At 49.2% G+C, this 23,318-nt stretch overlaps 9 protein-coding genes across 9 annotated transcripts; 6 read left to right on the top strand and 3 right to left on the bottom strand.

Moving 5' to 3' along the window:
- Positions 1-663: 663 nt before the first annotated feature.
- Positions 664-3,532, bottom strand: MCYG_02214 (coatomer beta' subunit; the record flags this gene model as incomplete). Its single annotated transcript, XM_002849234.1, has 6 exons — positions 664-1,809; positions 1,868-3,160; positions 3,201-3,232; positions 3,298-3,319; positions 3,380-3,442; positions 3,515-3,532. 6 exons carry the CDS (start codon positions 3,530-3,532, stop codon positions 664-666), a joined length of 2,574 nt encoding a protein of 857 aa, XP_002849280.1.
- Positions 3,533-4,167: 635 nt separating this feature from the next.
- MCYG_02213 (NADH-ubiquinone oxidoreductase kDa subunit) lies at positions 4,168-5,089 on the bottom strand (the record flags this gene model as incomplete). Its single annotated transcript, XM_002849233.1, has 3 exons — positions 4,168-4,266; positions 4,327-4,431; positions 4,489-5,089. The coding sequence occupies 3 exons, from the start codon at positions 5,013-5,015 to the stop codon at positions 4,194-4,196; spliced, it is 705 nt and encodes a 234-aa protein (XP_002849279.1).
- A 419-nt stretch (positions 5,090-5,508) lies between these two features.
- On the top strand, positions 5,509-7,952 carry MCYG_02212 (disulfide-isomerase; the record flags this gene model as incomplete). Its single annotated transcript, XM_002849232.1, has 3 exons — positions 5,509-5,720; positions 5,950-7,519; positions 7,584-7,952. 3 exons carry the CDS (start codon positions 5,509-5,511, stop codon positions 7,950-7,952), a joined length of 2,151 nt encoding a protein of 716 aa, XP_002849278.1.
- A 375-nt stretch (positions 7,953-8,327) lies between these two features.
- MCYG_02211 (fructosyl amine:oxygen oxidoreductase) lies at positions 8,328-9,707 on the bottom strand (the record flags this gene model as incomplete). Its single annotated transcript, XM_002849231.1, has 2 exons — positions 8,328-8,632; positions 8,705-9,707. 2 exons carry the CDS (start codon positions 9,705-9,707, stop codon positions 8,328-8,330), a joined length of 1,308 nt encoding a protein of 435 aa, XP_002849277.1.
- A 334-nt stretch (positions 9,708-10,041) lies between these two features.
- MCYG_02210 (conserved hypothetical protein) lies at positions 10,042-11,804 on the top strand (the record flags this gene model as incomplete). Its single annotated transcript, XM_002849230.1, has 4 exons — positions 10,042-10,093; positions 10,149-10,274; positions 10,328-10,729; positions 10,798-11,804. The coding sequence occupies 4 exons, from the start codon at positions 10,042-10,044 to the stop codon at positions 11,802-11,804; spliced, it is 1,587 nt and encodes a 528-aa protein (XP_002849276.1).
- A 1,210-nt stretch (positions 11,805-13,014) lies between these two features.
- MCYG_02209 (calcium/proton exchanger) lies at positions 13,015-14,456 on the top strand (the record flags this gene model as incomplete). The annotated part of the gene is made up of 3 exons (XM_002849229.1): positions 13,015-13,401; positions 13,437-14,290; positions 14,360-14,456. The coding sequence occupies 3 exons, from the start codon at positions 13,015-13,017 to the stop codon at positions 14,454-14,456; spliced, it is 1,338 nt and encodes a 445-aa protein (XP_002849275.1).
- An 886-nt stretch (positions 14,457-15,342) lies between these two features.
- MCYG_02208 (conserved hypothetical protein) lies at positions 15,343-16,703 on the top strand (the record flags this gene model as incomplete). The annotated part of the gene is made up of 3 exons (XM_002849228.1): positions 15,343-15,651; positions 15,830-16,201; positions 16,266-16,703. The coding sequence occupies 3 exons, from the start codon at positions 15,343-15,345 to the stop codon at positions 16,701-16,703; spliced, it is 1,119 nt and encodes a 372-aa protein (XP_002849274.1).
- A 1,660-nt stretch (positions 16,704-18,363) lies between these two features.
- On the top strand, positions 18,364-20,414 carry MCYG_02207 (conserved hypothetical protein; the record flags this gene model as incomplete). The annotated part of the gene is made up of 7 exons (XM_002849227.1): positions 18,364-18,453; positions 18,526-18,742; positions 18,834-19,108; positions 19,172-19,785; positions 19,840-20,138; positions 20,200-20,307; positions 20,383-20,414. 7 exons carry the CDS (start codon positions 18,364-18,366, stop codon positions 20,412-20,414), a joined length of 1,635 nt encoding a protein of 544 aa, XP_002849273.1.
- Positions 20,415-21,732: 1,318 nt separating this feature from the next.
- Positions 21,733-23,163, top strand: MCYG_02206 (SPX domain-containing protein; the record flags this gene model as incomplete). Its single annotated transcript, XM_002849226.1, has 4 exons — positions 21,733-21,788; positions 21,907-22,074; positions 22,144-23,018; positions 23,156-23,163. 4 exons carry the CDS (start codon positions 21,733-21,735, stop codon positions 23,161-23,163), a joined length of 1,107 nt encoding a protein of 368 aa, XP_002849272.1.
- Between the last annotated feature and the right edge of the window lie 155 nt (positions 23,164-23,318).

The raw sequence follows: 23,318 nt of genomic DNA, 5'->3' as shown, positions 1-23,318 counted from the left end.
GCACTAGCCCCGTGCGTTATTTTACTATTTGTTTTACGGAATGGGTTTCTTTCTCAACTTGATTTTAACATGGGCACTCACGAGGATGAGAAACACATTCGTGGACATGGTTTCAATTTCTTTTCCTTCTCTTTCCTGTCTTCTATTGACTCTTTAAGTGCTTTGGTTTGATTTCCTCGAGGGGTGGATAAGCACTTAGGGCCATATTCTGGCTTTATAGTGCTGCTCTCACCCTATTTTCCGCTCTTGCTTCCTTCATGACTTGTGTTTTTCTAACTCTGGCGAACGGAGGATTGATTCCTTTCGAGCGTCTCTCTTTAGTCACCTCCATACCATACAACATTGAGTAAACTGGCCAATCTTTTCTCACATTGACTCAACTCGGCATAATGCATTTCCTTCAGGAAGCTCAACTTGAGCTTTAACTCACGTACGCTAGTAACCCTGCCCAGATAAATCCGAGCTGATGTAGAGGACTTCCAATTACATGTAGGATGTACATTTGAAATCAAATACAGCAGCAAATTTGAATGCAGAAATGAAACGTAAGAGCTGTTCATTCATAGAATTGTTCTCATAATCTAAGTCAAACTACATTTTCCCCCAGCCCCTAACTTCTTCCAACACTTCAGGTTGCGGTGAAAAATCAAAATGCATAAATAATTATTCAGAAGCCCCATTTACAGGTTCGTCTGCGGGTTGCTCTGTGTCTGCCTCATCATCACCATTAGCATCAACATCAATCAGATTCGCCGTTTTTATACCGCCTTCTGCCTCCAGTTTTAGATAACTGTCCCATTCGGGAAACAAGTCATCATCGGCATTTTCAGCACCCGGTGGTACACCGATAATACGGGCAACTTTGGCTTTGCCATTCTTTTCAAGGCTCTGTTTCCACTGGACTGCTAGCTCTGGGGTACGACTAGGCTTGTATGTCTGTGCAAAAAAGACAGATTCAGCATAGCGGTTTGTTTCGACAAGGAGGTCAATGCAAGAGTCTACATCAGACAGCTGCCATAGAGCAGAGAATGCAATATTATGTGACCCAGCCTGCTTTGCTTGCTCAGCCAATTTTTCAAGGCCGGCGGAATTGCGGCTGGATGAGTGCAACAAAAGCAGAGATCCTAAATCTTTGGCGTTTGTAAAGCATTCTTCAGCCAAGGAGAGATTCCAAGCTGTAAGGGCGGCATCACCGACAGTCTTCCATCTGTGTTCAACATCCGTTACCTTAGCAATTTCAAGGGCGATGTCAAGTTTTCCGAGCCCAAGAGCAAGGTCAAAGCGGTGCTCTTGGTCAGTGGCAACCTCAAGGGCAAGGTCCTTATAGCCCTGACCCTCCAAGAATCGGGCAATTTTGTTCATCTGGTCCTTTGGAATATCCTCTAACAATTCCGTCGCAGAATCCATATCCCCCCGCAGCACCAAAGTTTGGTATTCAACAACAGAAAGCGAAAGTGCGAACGAGACGGTAGTGAGTTCTTTATCTGTAAGGTAAATTCGTCCATCGCGTGGGAGGTACCCAAGGAGGTACATCGGCTGGTCGAAGTGTGAAATCGTGTAAGTCTGATCACCAACCAGGTAGTTTAATCGGTTGGTCGAGTTTGTATAAATAAAACAGTCCCCAACCCATTCACCGGTGCGCACAGTATCGTTAACATCCGTAACCACCTCGAACGCAGCCTCAACACCATCCTCATCAGCCTCTCCGGCGTTGAGTCCCGCAATATAATCTTCCCGTGAAAACCGGAGCACATAGAATGTATCTTCACATGCAAGGGCGACCAGTTCTCCCGATTCAGACCAGTACACCTAAGAACAATGTCAGTAGCTGAAATATAGCATTGGGATATACTTGTAAGTTACTAACCGCTCTAGGCTCAACTTCTATCCGTCGAACAAGGTTGCCAGTCTCCCAGTCAAACATTCCAATGCCCCCTTGGCCCTTGACTCCGAGGAGGACACCAGAGCTCAAGCCTTCAGCGTGGAAACCAACATCGAGTCCACCACTCTTCTCTTTAAAATTTCGGAATATTTTAACACTTGTTGATGATTCCCGAATGGCGTAATCGTTGCTATTGTCCTTGGATCCCCATGCAAAATCTAGAGCCTGGCCAAAGGCCTTGTTCCTCCAGGCAAGGGCAGTATAAATGATATATTCGCCATCGCCACAAACCGAAACGAATCTTCCGTTTGGAGAATGAGCCAAAGTCTGCGGGTATATTTCACAGGACCCAAGATCCTTGGTGGGTAAAGTGAGAGGGGCACCATCCTTTAAGCTTGAGTCACCGCCCTTAATGACAGTAGAAACGACTTCATTGTGTCTAGCCCAGACAATCTTACCAGACCCGTCCATAGATACGGCAGGCTCTTCTCTGCCCATCTTAACAACTACGGCTCCGTCATCAAAGCCCATTGCAATTCCCTGTTTGCCACGTTGGTAGCTAACACACCATGCTCTCTCTAGGCCATAACTAAGAGATTGCTCTAGCCTGTAAGTGTTAGCATGCCAGAGCTTAATGGTTCCATCTTCAGAGCCAGATATAATGATTGGGAGCTCAGGGTGGTAGCAGGCGAAAGACACATTGCTAGTATGACCCTCCAAGGTAGCAATCAATGCCTTTGTGGTGTAATCCCAGACTTTCACAGTCTTGTCGTCAGAGGTTGTGAGAAGATATGGCTTATCAGCCTGTGGGTAATACTCGACATGGTTTACACCCTTGGTCTCGTGTGCTTCCAAAGTATAGTTGGGATTAGGTGAGCCCAAGCTCCATATCTTAACAGTCCTGTCAAGGCAGGCTGAAGCAAATGTGTTGGTATGTTTTGGGTTGATGGCAAGACCCATTACGTAGTGGCTGTGACCCTCAAACACCTGCACACACTTCCATGCTTTGTCCCAGTCCCACAACTTGATGGTCATATCATCTGACGCTGTCAACACAAATGGGTGCGTTGGATGAACAGCGATCGATCGAATATAGTCAGGATGCGCTTCAAAGGATATAATCTTCTCCGAGGTATTGTAATTGTATACTCGCAGTTGGAAGTCATCTGAGCCACAAACAATCCAGTTTTTTCGGGCAATGAATCGGCCGGCTCGTACAGGGACATCAGTAAGCTCGAAGGTTTTGATAATCGACTGAAATAGGCTAGCATCAGTGCTCTGGACAAGTGGGCAGCAGTGCATCATGAGAAACACTTACCTGGGTTTCGTAAGACCAAATGTAGACATGTCCTAGGGATGGAATATCAGCAACCAGACCGTATAATTAGTAGTACTGGAGGGAGATAGCAGCATACCGCTATACAATGTCGTCAAAATCTATAGCAATGGTTAGCAATATGCCATACAGCTAGTATATAGGTTTGTAGGCAAACTTACCCATGGCTCTGTGGGGTGAAAATCGATCCCCTTAACTCGCTCAGAGCGGGCAAAGAGTTGTCGCTATGAACAAGTGTCAGTAAGGTCTTTGATCCTTTAAGTAACCGGATATAATGATTTAGATGGTCGGTTTACCTTGACGTCGAACCGCATTTTGGTGGGCGAACGGGGGGGTTAAGGCGGCTCAGGGCCGCAAAGGGGATAGCTCTTAACGAATAATAATCTGTATTAAAATACGTCGTTAAGAGAATTTGGTATTCCCCTATATCCAGCGCAGACAGAAAGCGATCAATTGGCTGTTCGCGTTCATCTAGTTAGTTGAAGCAACCTGCCACATAATCGCTATCGTAGGTTCTAATATTTGAACGGGACAGTGTTTCCACCAGCTGTCCTAATCCGGTTAGTCTCGAACGAGCGCTCGCCCCAAGAACTTTTTGGTCTTTGTAACAAAATATTCATACTGGATGTCTCGACAGCGACAATATTGTTGCCTACCTTTAGGTATACTACGCAATCTTCATGGCTACCCTCACTGCGTTTATAAGTTTTCTTCCCCAAGTAAATTAAATTATATGGGTTGTTATGTTTCTTGCACATAAGCCATTTAAGACGTATCAAGACAGCGAAATAACTGACCAGAGGACTTCTATTGGATTGATTTAATATCTGTGCAAATAAGAATCACAATATCACAATGGCATAGTATACAAAGCTGGAAGGAATATCACGGCCACATCAATGTTGAGCCCAAGCGAAATCGTAACATAAGCCGCCAACAAGTGCGGTAGTGTAGAATCACAGCATGGTTTGTTGATCACGAGCTGGGTTCAGTTCTCTCAAAGTAAGTCCACTGGCCTGGCTTGGGCTTCTCTACAAGTTCCTCCCATCTAATGGCAGTGGTCAGCGCATGCGAGCAAGAATATGAGTTCTATCCTTCAAAAACTTACACTTTGTTTTTAACCATCTCATCCACGAGTTTCATTTCTCCTTCGGCAACTTGGATGACCTCCTCTATCAATCCACCGCCAATTTTGTTTTCAATCTCAGAAATCCTATATGATATTAGGCCACCGGGAATCAATAAAGTTAGACAATGAAACGAAACATACTGTGCAGCCTCGAGAGCTGGCTCTGCCTCCCAATGGATACTAGGCGTCGCATGTTGGGCAGCCTCTGCCTCTGCCTCCTTTATGCGCTCCTCCATCTCCTCCTCACTGAGATATGCACCCTCCTGCTGCATCTTGGATGTCTCACCACCCCAAAGCTCGTCCTCCTTTGCGATATTCTCCTCTTCCACTTGAAATGCGGCGTATGTACCATCATCCCTTAGAGCAGCCTTATATTTCTCAGGGTTCTCAGCGACAAGGGCCCTTACTCGTTCGAGCCAGGCGTCGAACCCGGGGGGTTTCGTGGACTTCACGACTTCCAATCGGTGTTTCGTGAGGGCTTCTGTCGACTTGCGGTATACAGATGATTCCGGGATCGCCTTTAGCTTCTCGAGCGTTGTGGTGTAGAGATAGATGAGTGTTGGTCGAGGGCTAGGGTGGGTTGAAAGGCCAGTAAGACCAGTAGGAGTGAAAGGTTCCAGGTATCTGGCTGGCTTAACATTAGCCAGAAGCCGTAGAGTCGCCCTCATGATGTGCTAAAGAGCGAATCCTGCGAGTACTGAGATTCAATTGCTGCGTGGAGCGGTGGAATAGATAGAAACGTCTTCGCTGCTTTCTATGCAAGTCGTTTCGCTCTAGGCGGACTTGCCGACTCGGGAAACGGAACGGAATAACTAGTTAACCGAGAAATCGCTTATATAATCAGTCCAGAGCGAAAAGACAGTAATTAATAAGGGGAAAAGCAAAAGAGTCGTTAGAGAGTTAAGAAACAGAAGCTGACGACGGACAGGTTCCTCAACACCACGAACGCCCTTCATGATAACAAGGCTGTTTGGCGCGAAGCAGGCATTACGGAAATCTCCCTGTCTAAGAATATAAACCCCGAATCCCTATCTTAACTAAATAACACTCCTCCGCAAAAGAAACGAGTGGTGTCTTTGGGAGCCTCGAGATCTCCGCCTTCGAAAGTCGAATTTGGGCGTTGCCCGTCGATACTGGCCTCTGTGGCCTTCTCAGTTCATAATGAAGCGCTCTTTCTTCTTCCTGTCCCTCCTTGTGACGACGATATCCCCAGTGTTCGGTCTGCCCGGCGAACAGGCTGTAGAGAGCGGAGATGAGGACGAGATAGCCCCAGGCCCTGACCCTCTGTCGACTGTTTTCAATGGGGTCACCGTACCACCCATGAAGGAGCTACGAGCATCAGATTTTGAAGAGAGCATAAAGGAAGATTACTGGTGCGCCTTTCTTCAGATACCTTTATTTGTCTATGATTACCCACTAACCAATCACCATTTTCTGGAATATAGGTTTGTAAAGCACTACCACCCTGATTGCATACACTGTCAAGCTGTTGCACCAATTTGGCAGACTCTATATGAATTTTATTACGTTTGTGCTCCTACCTCCATTTTCTACTTAGCATAGTACCAACCAACTCTAGACCTCCAATCCCCTATTATCAAGCACCGCGAAAAAAGCGGCTGATACCGAAAAATCATTAAACTCGTTCCACGGTTACTATGGCTTCCATTTTGCGTCGTTGAACTGTGCCGCATATGCCGATAAATGTGAGGAGCTCGGTATAGCTGGTTTCCCGAGATTTGTTCTATACTATCAAGGGAAACCGTTCGACACATTTTCGAATGAGAAGAAGGGGATGGAAGAGCTCAGTAGTTTTATTGAAGATAAGTTGGAGTCTATTAAACCTGGCTCCAGGCCGCGAGGAGGAGTACACCTCCCCCAGCCCGGTGCTAAGGAAGGTCAAATGATACTCCCAAACAAAGAGAAGGCCGATGAAAGTTCGGAGGCCGAGAAGCCAACCAAGGAAAACAGCGGAGATTCTTCGAAGAGCCCAAGCGATTCCAAAGATTCGAAGGTTTCCAAGACTTCTGAACAACCGAAGGATTCCAAGGGCCCCAAAGAGGAAAAGGCCCCAGCTCAAGACCCTAACCCTAAGAAAGAGATCAAGGAAAAGAACTACAATCTCTCAGGATCATCTGTCTCTTTAACCGCAGAATCCTTCTTGAAACTTGTCACAACAACCCAGGATCCATGGTTTATCAAATTTTATGCACCATGGTGTACTCACTGTCAGGCCCTTGCGCCCGTGTGGCAGCAGATGGCAAAGGACATGAAAGGGAAACTCAACATTGGTGAAGTCAACTGTGAAGTTGAGCGACGCCTTTGCAAAGATGCACGAATCTCCTCCTACCCAACAATGCATTTCTTCCGTGGTGGTGAGAAAGTACAGTACGAGGGCCTACGTGGACTTGGTGACCTTGTAAACTACGCCAATAAGGCCACCGAGGTAGTTGGCCTTGGTGTTCAATACGTCGATGCAGCAGCATTCAAGAAGATGGAAGAAACAGAGGAGGTTATCTTCCTTTACTTCTTCGATCATGCAACCACGTCTGAAGACTTTGCCGCTCTTGATAGACTCACCCTCAGTCTAGTGGGACATGCACGATTAGTGAAAACCGATAGCAAGGAACTTGCCGAGCGATTCAGAATTTCTACATGGCCCCGCCTCCTCGTTGCAAGGGATGGAACAGCCAAATATTATACCGCCTTGGCTCCAAAAGATATGAGAGATTTCCGGGCTGTTCTATCCTGGATGCAGAGTGTTTGGCTCCCAATTGTCCCTGAATTGACTGCTACCAATGCTCGCGATGTCATGGACGGTAAATATGTTGTTCTTGGTATTCTAAACAGACAGCATACGGAAGACTTCGTTCAAAACAAACGTGAGCTTAAGAATGCTGCTCTCGAGTGGATGGAAAAACAAACCAAGTTGTTCCAGCTAGAACGCCAGGAGTTGCGTGATGCTAAAGATCTCCGTATCGAGGAAGCAGATGATCGTAATGACCAGCGTGCCCTCCGAGCTGCAAAGAGTATGCGTATCACTATCCGTGAGGATGATAAGAAACAGGTCGGGTTCGCTTGGGTTGATGGAATCTTCTGGGACCGATGGGTCAGGACTACTTTTGGTGTTGATATAAGAAATGGGGACCGAGTGATAATCCACGATGAGTCGGTAAGTATCGTTTCCAGAGATATAAGTTTGCATGGCCATGAATTGCTAACTTCCGAGCTAACAGAACCGACGCTTCTGGGATTCATCTCCAAATGGAGTGGATATCATGCCCAGCCGCACCTCCATCCTCGAAACACTCACCCATATTGCCTCTTCCTCTCCAAAGCTCAAGTCTAAGTCTACTGTCGGCTTCCTTGAGCATATATTCTTCACCATTCGTACCTTTGTCAGCTCTCATCCATTCATAACCCTAGCTCTCTGTATAATTTCCATCGGCGTTGCTTCACTGTGGGCCAAGCGCCAAATACGACGAACAAGAACAACAACCGGGAAACTCGGGGGTTCTTCCATGGGCTTCTTCCACCTTGATGGAAAGGAGAAGGGAATATTTGGATCTGTCGGATCTGGCCCGAGTAATGGAAAAGTCGATTAAACGAGTGGGACTGGGCTCCTTTGCATTGTCCACCATTCGATTTGACAACAATAGTATTCTTGTTTGTAATATTCTTTGGCCTCCTGGGTTTGAATGTTGACTGGTTTCTTTCTTTCCTTTCTTCCGTCTTGCTACTAGGGCGCTTCTTTTTTTCTTTCTCCCCCAGTTGCTATCATACCATATTTATATACCTGGACTTTCTTCTCTTCGCAGGTTGCTATATTTACTATCATAAGGAACGAAATGAAACGGCGTTAGTATGAATGAAATTGCGTTAATAGACCATATCCCAATGCAGTGTCGAGGTTAATAGTCTATGGGCTATTAAGCGTATGCCCATCTAGATCCCCCAAGGTAAAATACCTATATCGTTGTTCAATCCGCTCCAATGGTCGTCCATTCGGTCTCCTTGATATCCTGAAAGTTCATCACACGGTTACTTCCATCTGGGCCATAGCGGCCCTGCAACGCTCCCCAGTCCCTCCCAACAGCAGTCTCAGGTCGCCATCGGAAGGCCTTCTCCAACCTTGGGTCTAGTTTCGATTCCATCACGTCTGCAATGAACGATCCCACAGATGGAATATGCGCAAACCCGTGGCCTGAACCGCCGACGCCGAGCACCAGGTTTCGGTGCTCCGGGTGCGTACTGATGAGGAATTTGCGATCTGGAGTATCAGCGCCTGGAAGAACAGTTAGTATGGTAAAAAAAGAACATGTCAGGGTAGCAGTAGCAGTAGCTAATGTAAACATACACCAACATATCCGAGCAAAACTCAACGGTCTACTGGCTAGATGTGGCATCGTTTCCTTCAGGAACTGACGCACTCGCTCTTCGGACTCGAGAGGGATCTGGTGCCTCGCGAATGGCTTACTCTTGAGCTTCCCTCCCTCCATCACCCAGTTACAGTATCCCGGATGTTCGTCACATATCTTCAGCTCATGCTTGTCCTCGTCCGGTTCCATGAAGAAGCCTCTCTCGACGTTGAATAAAACGGGTAGATCTTTATAGAGCTTCACCTCCTCCGGCGTCATCTTGATATGAGCCAAGGTCCATGCCGTAGGTCTCAGCTGGTCCTTCATGTCGAGAAGGCTCTCTGCCGCAGCCCCGGTACATAAGATGGTCTTCGCTCCCAGATGGACTTGGCCATCCGCAGTACGCACCCCCCTCACGGCGGCCCCATCATCTTCATAGACAAGCTCCCTGGCCTCTCCAGCAGGTCCAGATAGGAACGCGACTCCCAGCCTGGCTGCCTCCTTAGCGGCACTCTCCATGCTCTTACGCGCAGCCACCCAGCCGGCCCCGTCCTTCTTCCAGTAACCTTTCCAGCCAGGGAAGTCTCCCGTCAGCACGCCTAGAGGCATCGTTTCACGGAACTCCTGCGCCGTAGACCGTGGTATCCAGCCATTGGCAGCAGTCATGCCGCCGCCAGAGGAAATGTCCTCTCTCGCGCCCGGCGAGGTTGCTGCAATAATTGCACCGGCGTCATGGTAGTAGGGCTGGAAGACAGGATCGTTCTTCCATCCACTGACCGTCGCCTGCGCGATGGTTTTGGAGACGTAGTCACCGACAGGGGAGGAGTCCAGCTCGAGGAACTTGTTCACATCATTTCCAGCTGATATTGGTGAAGGAACGGGGTATTTGTCGAGAAGTTTTATATCCTTGTACCCCCTGCGAGCGAGATGGAGGGCGGTGCTGATACCCCAGGTTCCAGCACCGATGATGACGATGGGAGAATCTTTTGATGGTTGAGACATTGCTGGCCCTTTATTCAATTGACTCTTGTTCTTTCGTCAATGTACTAAGTATATTACATATAGAAGATATTACTCCTCCGCTAGACATCAATGGAACATCCAATGATCTAATTATTAGGCCGACCACTAGGTTTGTTTTGGGGTTTAGCATCAGAGAAGCCGTTAACCGAATCGAAACCCCTGCGATTGCGGGGAAGGGCGTGGGGGAGAAACAGCTTTCGTTGTCCGGGGAAGATGAAGAGTGGTATAAGCATCTCGTTGGTGGCAGGACGAAGGTGGGAGGTGAAGTTGCTTTTGGGAGCCGATGTAGAAGAGATACTGATATATACGCACGATGGGCTACGACAACGATCTGGATGTTCCTGGCACGGAACGGCTTTTTAACAGTGAGTGATCTCGATCTATATCCTGAGTATATAAACTACTAACAGGACTGGATAGTCGACGGGGAACATCTCTCTACCCACGTTGAGGTTGAGATCATCTTGATTCCCAAGCCAACGGCCGAGGGCAGTGATCCGTTGACATGGTCGATATCAAAGAAGTCCTGGCAGCTGTTTCTTCTCTGTAAGATTATCTGCATGCTCCAGATAGGCCTCCAGGCTGTTAATATTTGTCAGGTCTCTATGCGTGTACATTCTCGTATGGGGAGAACATGCTTGGAGCAGCATGGACAACCGTCTCCCGCGAGGCTGAGATATCCCTGGAAAACATGAACGGGGGTTCAGCACTCAACTACCTGCTTCTCGGGCTTGTCAATGTCTTCTGGGTGCCTATTGGCATGAAGCTGGGTCGCCGTCCGGTCTTTCTCATCACCACGCTCATCTGCATGCTGACTGCTGTCTGGCTGGGCTATGTCCACGGCACGGCGCAGTGGATGACCAACCTGGCCATCAACGGCTTTGGGGTTGCTGCGTACCAGGCAGTCATCCAGCTGAGTGTGTTTGACATGTTCTTTGCCCATCAGCGAGGACGGACGTTGTCCTTTTATCTATTTGGCCAGCAGCTGGGCTCGATTCTGGGTATATTCTCTCCTCCCCATCTTAACCCTCTGACGGGTCCGAAGGAGAAACTAACACTTCTTCACCAGGACCCATCACTGGAGGCATCATCTCAGACGGGCCGGGCTGGAGATGGACTCAATGGATCTGCTCCATGATCTTCGCCGTCGTCTTGATTCTCCTGTTCACCTCATTTGAAGAGACCCTCTTCCCACGCTTCTTGTTCGAGAGTGGCCAGCATGGCACCGGCACCGCCAAAAAGCAAATAGACGAGGCAGCCTCCGCCAACGAGGTCGATTATACCACCCCAGACATACCCTACAGCTTCCCGAAGCGAACTCACCTCCAACGCCTGAGGCCATGGGTGCATTTCCCCCAGGACAAGACGACCTACTGGCAATACTTCCGTCGGCCCTTTGTCCTCTTCCTCTTCCCCAATATTATTATCGCAGGCGTCATATTCGCCTTTGGCTGCACGGCGGGCATCGTCTCCTTCGGCACCATCTCCCGCATCACCTCTGCACCGCCATACAACTGGTCCACCACGTCGACAGGTCTAATCTACCTGGCTGCCCTGGTCGGAAACATCGCCGGTTGGGCCACCGGCGTCTCTAGCGACTTCATCGTCATGCGCCTGGCACGCCGCAACAACGGCATCAAGGAGACAGAAATGCGTCTGTGGACGTTGTGCTTCTCATTCGTCTACGCTGCTGTCGGCTACATGCTCTATGGCTGGGGAGCGCACTTCGGCATGCACTGGATCACCATCGCCATCGGGCTGGGCTGTATGATTGCGCATCAGGTGTCTGCTTGCTCTGTCGCTACGGCGTACGCCATGGAGTGTTTCCCGGGTATATCGGGGGAACTGGTCGTGGTTCTTTCGATCTGTTCGTCCGTCATCAACTTCCCGCTCTCCTTCACGGTGCAGCAGGTTGTGGATGCGATGGGGTTTGGGTATGCGTTTGTGTTTTATGGGTTCTGCGTCCTGGCCTCCATGGCAGCAGGGATTCCCACCGTTATATACGGCAAGTCGTGGCGTCGTCGTGCCGCTCCCAAGTGGAAGAAGTGGCTTGCAGAGAGAGGCCGTGTCGACTAGTCTATTATATCGGTATTATCATCGTCTTAAAGAGTCCTCATCGCCATCTACAATATAAATACTGGCTCCCTGTAGATGGCTATCATTAGCTAATTAATATATTATCCGGCCTGCTACTGGTTCCCTGGACCCTGACGACAGAGGCATATCCCTGCTAAGAACCGAACCGGATGCATTTGCAATAATACGGTTAATATATATATGAGATCATCTCTTATACGATGTCTGTCCGTCGGTGTGGCTGAGAAGCCAAACGTGTCGCCACTTACGGTGCGAGATCCAGCTCTCCACGCTTGTGTCCATGCGACTGCTATGAGCTACTGTGGATGTAACCGACTACTCCGCGATGGATGATTTCTCCGATCAACTAGCTCGTGGAATAACGACCTAACTCGTATGTAAGAGTATATAAGAAAAAAAAGAAAGAGAGTAAAGGTGGCAAGCATGCAAGTTCTGCTAGCAAAAGCTGCCCTGCCCGACCGCATCCCCAGCCGTCAAGCATGAGACGAGTCCACCTTTTTTCTCTCCCATCTCTTGTCCAGGTTCAGGTTCTTCTGCTGCGGGTCAACGCCACAGCTGGTCGGTTTAGATATATATACAACAGTTGATGGCGATGTCGCTGCTTAAAAGGATGTCCTCGTCCTCTTCTCCCCCCATCTCCCTTCACAGTACGGAATATCTATATGTTGGGCGTGTCCGTCTTCATCCCTGCCAAGTTGCACTGCCACGATCGAGAAGATCTGAGGGTGTCCGCATCGTCCATCACGCTGGCTGTTGCATCCATCTAAGCTAGACGACAGACGGTTACATACACAGACACACCATCGCTAGGTTGACTCCGGCGACCCGCGGGGCCCTTTCGAACCTCACCCTTGGTTCCAATTCTTTTGACTTGCTCCGGTTTATTACTATTATTCATCGCCAGATCTTGGCCTTTCTCTGGTCCTGCTGCTATTCTTGCTTAGGATGGGTACGTTTCGCCCTTCTTCTCCTCCTCTCGCCCTCTCTTTTCCCTCTCCTCCTCTCCCTCTCCCTTACACCCGATATACCCATCAACCTTCTCCCTTGCTTTCATCAGCCGATCTGGGATCTGAGATCCGACACTGTCTGGACCGGGCTTATTCTCGTTCTAGCTCCAACCACTATAAAAGCGCAGTTCCATCGCATTGGGTCGTCCTTTTCGATCTGCCGTAGCAGCTCCTCAGGCGCAATGCCCAACGATGCCGAAGACGGCTATACGAATGGAAACTCGAACGAGCGTACCGGCCTGCTGAATGGGAACCACGGCCGGCGTGGCAGCCAGCGCTGGTCTCGTCGCGACGACAGGTCCTGCGTCCGGATACCGTATGAGGTTTGCTACTTGACCTATGCCACCCTCGCGAGCAACTACATCAATGTCCTTCTCGTCTTCGTGCCTCTCGGGCTGCTCTCTGGGTTCCTTGGATGGTCGCCCACGGCCACGTTCGTGCTCAATTTCATCGCGATCATGCCCCTGGCCTCGCTCCTGAGCTTTGCGACGGAGGAGCTGGCTTCCACCCTGGGAGAGACCCTTGGAGGACTGCTCAATGCGACTTTTGGAAACGCCGTCGAGCTCATCGTATGTCTGTTCCTTTGCTTGATGTGTTTCGATAGGTGCTAATCAGACGTCAACAGGTCAGCATTGTCGCATTGTCCAAGAATGAGATTCGCATCGTACAGTCCAGCATGCTGGGCAGCGTCTTGTCCAACATCCTCCTAGTCCTAGGCTGCTGCTTCTTCTTCGGTGGCCTCAACTACCACGAACAGCTGTTCAACAGCACCGCGGCCTCCACCATGTCCTCCATGATGACCGTGGCCTCTGCCTCCCTTATCATCCCGTCCACCCTCTATGCCTCTCTCTCTTCCTCCAAGGCCGATTCCAGAGAGAACATCCTCTTCATCTCCCACGGGACCGCCGTCATTCTGCTCATCGTGTACATCATGTACCTTTTCTTCCAGCTCAGATCTCACTCGGACCTCTTTGAAAGCCAGAACGTGGAGAACGGAGAGGTCGGGAGAGAGGAGGAGGAGGAAGAGGAGGAGCGCCTCCTCAACCCATACGCTGCCTCTGTCCTCCTGCTCATAGTCACCGTCCTGGTCTCAGGATGTGCCGAGTACCTCGTCGGAAGCATCGAGCCCATCGTCCAGTCAACCGGCATGAGCAGGACCTTTATCGGTCTTATACTCATCCCAATCGTCGGAAATGCTGCAGAACACGTCACCGCCGTCGTAGTCGCATGCAAGAACAAGATGGACCTCGCCATCGGCGTCGCCATTGGAAGTAGTCTGCAGATCGCCCTTTTTGTCACACCCTTCCTGGTCATCCTCGGCTGGATCATGGACAAGGACATGACTCTTCACTTCCAGACCTTCGAGACCGTTGCCTTCTTCATCTCCGGATTGGTCGTCACCATCCTGATCCAGGACGGCAAGTCAAACTACCTCGAGGGCGGCCTCTGCCTCGGAATGTAAGTTCTCATCACCACGTCGCGCGCTCTCTCTCTCTATGCAGCGCAGGCAACTAACCCATTCAATAGGTATGTCATCATTGCGCTTGGATTCTACGTCTACCCCGACGACGCCGGTGACGTCGGTGCCATTGCTGCTCGGCTCGCCAGCCGTTTCTCTCTCTAGCCAACTTCCGCCGTTCGCTGTTGACTTGCAGCACTCACTCTCACTCTTCAGTGTTTCTTTTCCATTGATTCCGCAAACTTATGTTATTATAACCAACCAATCCTTGTAGTATGTTCGTTCAAATCCGAAACAGTAATTGCTCTTCACCTCAGCTTTACCTTTCTTCTCGCTCGAGCTGCTAGTTTTCTATATGTACTCTTTCTGTTGCTCGAGGGACGCGCGTTTCCCCTAGCTTCCCTTCTTTATATTGGGTGTGGCACCTGCAGATGCTTTGGCTTAACCCCAGCCTGTGTCCGCCGAAGCTGAACACTTCATCTATCCAAGGAAAAGGCCCAATGATATCCAACTGTTAACCGAATTGCTGCCTCTCTCTTCGTCCTTACTCGTCCTCAAAACTCCTCTGTATGCCTTCTATCGATTATATAATCATTCAAATGTCACCCTTGGTAGGCACGTGACTCTTTTGATCTTCTATCAATACTGAATAGAAGATTTCATATCTTCAGTCCAAGTAGAAGGAGATGCTCTAATTAATGCGTATGAACTCACTACCATAAGTGCGTCTTCTCTTGTCTTATCATCTTCTTAGCGTTTTTACAGAAACCTGCCAATATATTATCACGTGACTTTTGAGTTGAAGCTTTTTTCAATCTCGAATTCAAGGCGAACAAACTGCAAGTTCAATCAAAAAGCAACTGCGCCCATCAAACCCTAGCGGTTGACTCCGCCATTACTACATGTTGAAGCTGGATATATAACAGATCGACCGACTCCTCATCCTGTGGCCATCCTGGAACCAACCGGCGGGACGGAAGCCTGATGAGCATCTCTCCCACGATATATAAAAAAATACATAAACCCAACTTTTCAACACATACTACCGAAGATGCCTCCTAGAATTCCTATCCTGCCGACTAGGTCGACCCTCTCCCTTATCCGTTCCACGCAGTGCAGCTCCGCAAGCTCTATTTCCTCTACGGCACTCCCACTTCGCGATTCGGTACACCAGACTACTCGCCAGTTCGCAAGCATAAGTTTACGCACTTCAAGATGCAACTCTCCTTCGTCTTATAGGGCCTTTAGCGGAACTTCCTCCTACCGCATGAGCTCTACATCGTCAGGTGGCAACGGAGAGAAAAATGACGGTGGGATTGCAGAACAGCCACTGGGACCGAACCAGGATCAATTGCCGCATGTAAGTGAAGAGGCTGCGGCGACAGCTAAGATCTTGGAGAAGAAATGCGGTGAAGTTGGTGGACCTGAGCTAGAGCAAGGAACGCCGATTGCAGATGTATATGATATCCTTGATTCTGCGTTTTCCCCATCCCAGAAGGACCCGCTGCGTATTACTTTGCTGACACCGAGGAATTTAGATCCTTAAACGAGACAAAGATGCTCTTAAGAATATGCCCCAGGTTCTTCGTGATGAAATTGCCTGGAGTCAGAACGGAAGTGGTTCCAAGCGATCGTTCTCTACCTCTGCGAGATTAGGCCAACAGGAGCAGAAAAGCGTTCAGGATAACTCGTCGAAGGATCCGTCGGTTGCCACGGTTGCTAATATGCTTGCTGCGTCGAACCGTGGAGAATCCGTTGAAGTTGCGGAAGGAATCCCAGAGGGCTTCAAGTTCGAGCCACCGACCCTGCCACTTCCACCAGATGGACGTATCAATCGCCGCTATGAGCCATTGGTGGAGCAGTTTACCAAGCTAATAATGAAGCATGGCAAGCTATCTCTTGCTCAAAAGGTAAGATGATCCTTTTGTTAACAGCCTTACCAGAGAGGCATATATATATCTAACTTCGTCGTAGCACATGGCCAAAATTCTAGAGCACCTCCGTACAGCTCCACCACCACTCATCGACTCATCGAAGCCATTCCTCCCCGGCCCGCCATCACAACAGCTTCCTCTGAATCCCATTCTATACCTTACTCTTGCCGTTGACTCTGTTGCTCCCCTTTTCCGAATTCGCCAGATACGGGGTATTGCTGGTGGTGGTGCTGCACTCCCCATCCCAAGCCCGCTTGCTTCACGCCAGCGTCGCCGAGAGGCCATCTCATGGATCCTTGATGCCGCTAACAAGAGGCGTGACAACCAGCTTTCTCAACGGATAGCAAATGAAATCATCGCCATCGCCGAGGGAAAGAGCAGTACTTGGCTTAAGCGAGCAGCCATTCATAAACAGGCAGCAGTCTCCCGCGCAAACATCCGCCGAGCATCGCAGCAACGGAGGGGTAGGAATCAGTAAGCCCGTGTTTTTGATTTTATGCATTTTCTCAAATGGAATGACACGAGAAGAGGGGGAAGGGCCTTCGTTTACACAGAGGGTATATCCTTTCTTGTCTGGCTGGGCTAATTGGTGTTGATTGTTTACCATGTTCCGGCCGCAGCTGAAGCTTCTTCTTTCTATTGTTCCCTGTATAACTAGCTGTTTTTATATCACGTTTACCTTGGAGTTATATATATGTTAAGTCCGGGCTTCTTGTATACAAACTGTGGATTAGTCAGACTTTCCCTTGCCCCGTGATGTTGATTGTTGCCCAAAAGCAGAAATGGTAGCTTTTTATTGTTCGACTTAATCGCGACTTCATCTCAACTTCAACTGTGACCTCTTCATGACCTCTTGGAGTGAGTGGCCTATTATATATTTTACTTTCCATCCGGATATTAGCCAAGCAGGTATTTCGCCTAACTAGCCATGGCCAGCAGACTCAGTATACAGGCATTCCCGCATCCATGCCGGTTCCCCGGTTGGGTGACTGCGGACGGTGGTAACTGTTTTAAGCAGCGGGAGAGCAACCTCACATTCCAAGCGGCGTTGAGCTTCTTTTCTAAACACATCCTGCGGCGTCCTGCATAACGAGTTATAAGAATGCCGGTACTCCACAGTATCAGATACGACTTTGTATGGCCTCTGGCAAAACATTGTTTCTCCAAACATGATCCCCCTAGATCCCGGTTATTATGCAAAATTGGCGTTTGCCCCCAAGACCGCATCCTCGGCATTCTCTCGACCTTCCAGAATGAGGACAGAAAGGCAGCCTGCAGACAATCCGTTTGCAAGGCCAAATAGCTTCCGTTGATTCCTGATAACTTTCCTTCTGGGCAACGCTAAGGACGGATGTCGTTTGAGGCAAACTACATTGCAATGAGACCCTTTCTTGAATGAGAGCTCGTATTTGCCGTGTCGCATGCAATCTTCCTTCAAGACACACTATGCATGGAGGAAGACATCGCGTGCATGCGAGATGTGCAAGCTAAAGCTCCACGCACGTTCCGATAGGCGACTAGAAGGCATTATCAGTTGGTTCCGCCCGCCTGAGGAGTGATTGGATGAGTTTGTGCCGAAAACCAATACCTTTCTTATTTTCTGAACAATTTTAACGTTACACTGGCGCGACGGGCGGTCGCGTTGGGAGAATGCTGTGCCCTCGTTTGCTCGTCGAACCGCCTACGGGAGACAGCAAGGCTTAAGATCTGCAGTCGAATCACATCGTGCAGCCTAAATACACTATGGCAAAAATGTTCCCTCCAGAGCCAACTGGGTCGTGGAAGGCCGACTGGAAAGGTTGACTCCTCCATGCCAGCTGTCCCCTCATCCCTCCAATCTGGGGATATAGTTATTCAGCGAGATTGCGCAGGGGTACCCGTGTTGGAGTCTTTTATCCCCATAAATGTGAGCGGGGCCTTCGTATATCATCTCACCGTCGCAAGGGTACGGACATCACAAATCCGCTGGTAACCTGGCTGGCTGGTGGCATGCTTATACGACCAAATACCGGGTTATTAATGACGAATTGTTCCAACTATTAGAAGGACTGGGGAGCCCACGACTTTTCCCTTCGATTGTTCTTCTGTGGTGCAGATTGCTTCGTGGGACAATTTCGTTTCTTCCTGAACATAGCACCATGGTCAAGCTCACAGCATGCCTGCTGCTACTTGTAGCTGCAGTACAAGCAAAACTTCCGGTCACTCCAATCAGCCAGCTTCGTGCTCAGGTATGGTAGCATCAGAGCATTCCTTGTCGTTTGCCTTATTTTAACGTAGTCAATTCTGCTGACTATTATCAGGCCCAGCGTAACAATGAACTTGTTGCACGCAGCGAGGATGTGAATGCTCAGTTCCCTGCTCATCAGATCAAAATCCCAATCGACCACTTCCCAAAGAGCCAACGATATGAACCTCACACCATGGAGAAGTTCAACCTGCGATACTGGTTCGATGCCAGCCACTACAAGGAGGGTGGCCCAGTGATTATTCTGCATGGTGGAGAGACCGATGGCGAAGGTATGTGATGGCGTAGGAGCATTGTTTATTGAGAGACCGTCCTGCCTGATTGGAATTATTATGGGAAGTGCTGATGAGCCCACCATTATAGGCCGTATTCCATTCCTTCAGAAGGGTATCCTTGCCCAGCTTGCACAGGCAACGAATGGTATCGGTGTTGTGATGGAGCACCGATACTATGGTGGATCACTTCCAACTCGCGATTTCTCGAACAAGAGCTTGAGATTCTTGACAACCGAACAGGCCCTCGCTGATACTGCTTATTTCTCGCAGAATATCAAGTTCCCTGGCCTTGAAAAATACAATCTGACTGCCCCTGGTACTGCTCACATCGTGTATGGGGGTTCATATGCTGGTGGACAAGTTGTAAGTTCGCCCTATGGAATAAATAGAGAAGCTGACTTGCTCATGCTGACCAATTGTCATTAGGCCTTCCTTCGTACTCAGTACCCTGATGTCTTCTGGGGAGCCATTTCTTCATCTGGAGTGACCAAGGCCATCTATGACTACTGGCAATACTTCGAACCCATCCGCCAGGAAGCTCCTCAGGACTGTGTCCATGTCACTCAGAACTTTGTTGACATTGTTGACAACATCATTATTCACGGCAAGAACGCCAACACCACCCAGGAGCTGAAGAACTTGTTTGGACTAGGCCGTCTCCGTGATGCCGACTTTGCCAATGCTCTTTCTTCTGGTATCACTGGATGGCAATCCACCAACTGGGACCCTGCCATCAGTGGCAAGAGCTTCTACAAGTACTGCAGTGACATCACCAGTGACCGCTATCTCTACCCGGTGACTGCTGAGCAGAAGGCTTCTGCTAAGCGTATCATCGAAGCAGGCGGACACGGTCGTGAGTACCCCGAGATCCTGCCTCAGCTGCTCAACTTCGTCGGATGGCTCAACAAGAACACTTTGGCTACATGCTCCGAGCAGGGCCAGACTGCTGAGGAGTGCTTGAACTCCTATGATGAGGATTTCTACAAGCAAGACAGTGCTGACCAGAGCTGGCGCGCATGGCCCTGGCAATACTGCAACGAGTAAGCGTTCTCAGTCTTTGCACCATGTGTTGTTTCTAATTCTCTTCCTTCTAGGTGGGGATACCTACAGACTGGCAGCGGTACTCCCAAGAACATCCGCCCTGTCATCTCCCGACTGATTGATCTTCCATACACCTCCAACATCTGCAAGCAGGCCTTTGGCATCACGAAGCCCTCGAACGTCGACCTCGTTAACAAGTACGGTGCTCTTGACATCGAATACGACCGTCTCGCTTTTATTGACGGAGCCTCTGACCCATGGAAGGAGGCCGGTGTCCACGCTACTGCTGCCAGAAAGCGTAGAACCTCCACTAACAAACCATATATCTTGATTCCCCAGGCCGTCCATCACTGTAAGTCAACCTTTTAGAATGCTGAAAAGAGATTCTAGACACTGACTATACCTACCCTTAGGGGATGAAAATGGACTCTACCCCAACGAGACCACTGCCGAGCTCCCACCACAGAGGATCAAGGATGTTCAGGCTGAGGAGGCCCGCTTCGTCAAGGAATGGATGAAGGGTAAGGGACTCTTTCTTTTCAGTCTACTAAGAAACCAACTTCGATGCTAACCGATCTTCTTCTCCTTTCCTGTAGAATGGAAGCAAAAGCATTCCCACAGAGCCTAGACTGGGAGCACGATCCCGGCATGACATTTCCAATATATACATTAATCATCAGACCTTTACCAATGCGAGAAGAGTCTTCATGAAGAATACGCCTTGCATTGCTCCTTCGTAAGCTTTTATTTACCAACCTTGCTATAGTACAAATGCGGTATAATATCTCATGAGCAACTGCACCTGATTCCATCCCGCTGCATACTCTGTATAATGTCTTGGCTGAGTGTGTACATGTTACATCAGGCTATCCATGTCTCTCTCGTGACCTGCGATGTTCTTTGCATAAAAATGAGACCATCTCATCGCAACATCCTGGCCAGCAGTTCACTTCTGCGATGGAGATCCAATTGTATGCACAGGGCTTACCACGGGGCCGGGTTCGTATCCTTCCTTCTCTTTGCTTTTTTCATGTATATATTTTTGTTATATTTAACATATCAAATCTATGAATGTTTAGAGTAGCATACACGATCACGTCGTTAAGTGGATGTGTCGATGTCTTCACAGCTAGCCGTAGGCGTCACTATCGACATATACTGTTATTGTAAAGGCATGAACAGTGTTGGCTGTGTGCTGCGCCTTGTAATGAGTTTCAGGAGATTTGGCGGCTGTTGAGATCGACCAGGCTGGATCTTTCGACCTCTCAGCTTCATCTCCTGAACGCTTCTCGCGACTGCAGCGGCAAATTACAACTTCCACGCCTAAATTGACGAGAGAACCCGTGAGCTCCGTTGGCTTCGTACAGCAGAGAGACATCCGATCCACAATAGAATATCTCTCCAGCCCTGACTTGACGAGGCACCACAGAATCCCAAGCGTTGCCTTGGTTCAGCCAACCATCAACGAAGCACAAAAAGCCAGCTATCCACACAGCTCCCTAACTATACACAACAATCCCGGCAGGATACAAATAGCTGCAGCTCCCGCGGAAATACACTCGCGAGTCGAATGACACTGCAGTCAATGGTCTCTACCTAGTCACTGGTCAGGCTGACTCCTGTTGGATTCGATTCGTCTGAAACTTATCCCTTTACCCGCCTCGACGCCCGCCTAACACCAGGTTTAGGTTATTTACACATATAAAGAAACATCCCGGAACGGCAAATGTGAACAGGTGACTGCAAAGAAATATCTTATAACTGCCCACCCTGGCTCAACAAGGTGCCAGCTGGAGTTTCGAACTCGACGAATTCACTCGCCCTTCGTCGTCATCACCGCCTCCATCATCCACCCCGGTCCCCATACACAGATCGGGATCACATCGCGCAAGGTCGGGGATAGATCGAATACGTCCCGCGAGCAAAAAGGGTCCCACTGGACTTGCATGGCTTTTTGGGTGGGGGGAAAGGAGGGGTCACCAGAATTCTCGTCAGACAAGTGGTAAGCGAGATAGTGATAAAGAGAGTCGAAGGGAGAAAGAGTATCGACATAGGAGAAGTGGCGGCGTCAGAACAAAACGAAAGGAGAATACTGAAGGAAGAAATCAGTATAAGTGCAGCTATTTCGGAGAAGCGGGCCTACGGCAGCAGATATACAAGCTTAATCGTGGATCAGTAGCTCGTCTTGCTACGGAAGAAGAGATCATGAAGTTCTCACACAGCATTCAGTTTAACTCCGTTCCGGACTGGAGTGGTAGTTATATTGCATACAGCAATTTGAAGAAGCTGTAAGATGACCCTATCAACAAGAAAGAACCAAGTGTTGTTTTTATATATGCTAAACGTTATGATGGCAGAATATACACTCTTGAAAAACAAGTGAACCACCCCGAACATGAAACTGGACAGCACGAAGCAGCTCCTCTTCTCGACAGGAGCCTCGACACTGATGCCATCTTCCGCCGTGCCCTGGATGGAGAGCTGGAGAAGATATGTTCTTTCTACCGTGCCAAGGAGACAGACCTGTATGAAGAGGTGGAGGAGATAAGAAAGGAGCTAGAATCTTTTGCCCAGGACAGCATAGGGATCAACATGGATCCCGTTGCCCATTCTCTGGTCAAGTCACGGACGTTGAACCCTGGCGGCAGAAATCGCCGGCGCAGCGAGACCTCACGCCATGCCACACTTGCCCATCAACGGTCGAGCACCATCAGTGAACCTTCCGGGCCTGAGGGTGACGGAGACAGTGATGATTCAGAGGATAACATGGATATGGCGGAGTTTCCGCAGCGAAGGATCAGGAGACATTCGACTTCGTCCAGAGACTGGACCAGAGACCCACGGCCGCATGGGGAAGACATGATGAACAGCGAGCTGATCGATTCGAAGTTTCTGGGAATTGCGCATGATCCAGAATACTCTGCGCTCTATGGTGTTGGCGTGTCTTTGAAGAAACGAACAATCGGAATATATGTGTCGTTATGCGAGCTCAAATCTTTTATCCAGCTTAACCGCACTGGATTTTCCAAGGCATTGAAGAAATATGACAAGACCCTCGATCGAAATCTGAGAAGACAATACATGGATTCTACTGTTTTGGTGGCCCTGCCGTTCACGGACTCAACCATCTCCCAGCTAGACAACACCATTGCTAGCGTCGAGAGGTTGTACGCCGGGTTCGTTACAGATGGTGATTTGGCGCTATCCAGACGAGAGCTTCGTCTCCATCTACGTGAGCATGTCGTCTGGGAACGGAATACCGTATGGAGAGAGATGATCGGTATTGAAAGAAAGGCCCAGGCAGCAAATATGGGAATACGCAGAACACTTCTCGGCGGAGAGCAGGATATGGAAACGGCTCAACGACAGGGCGATGAGCAGGAGGCGAGTGTAAAAGAATTCATAACACCTGTGGGGCGATGCCCTGTTCCATCGTGGCTGCTGTCAGCTACCTTTGCTACTCTGGTTATAATTCTTATTATATTCGGGGTGATGCTTGTGGTACCGATCATGAAGAAGCCCGAGCAGCAGG

Source organism: Microsporum canis, genomic scaffold (genome assembly GCF_000151145.1).
Source record: "Microsporum canis CBS 113480 supercont1.2 genomic scaffold, whole genome shotgun sequence".
In the NCBI taxonomy this organism is placed as follows: Eukaryota; Fungi; Ascomycota; class Eurotiomycetes; order Onygenales; family Arthrodermataceae; genus Microsporum; species Microsporum canis.
The sequence above is the reverse complement of the archived record's forward strand: the minus strand, read 5'-3'. Positions and strand labels throughout refer to the sequence as shown.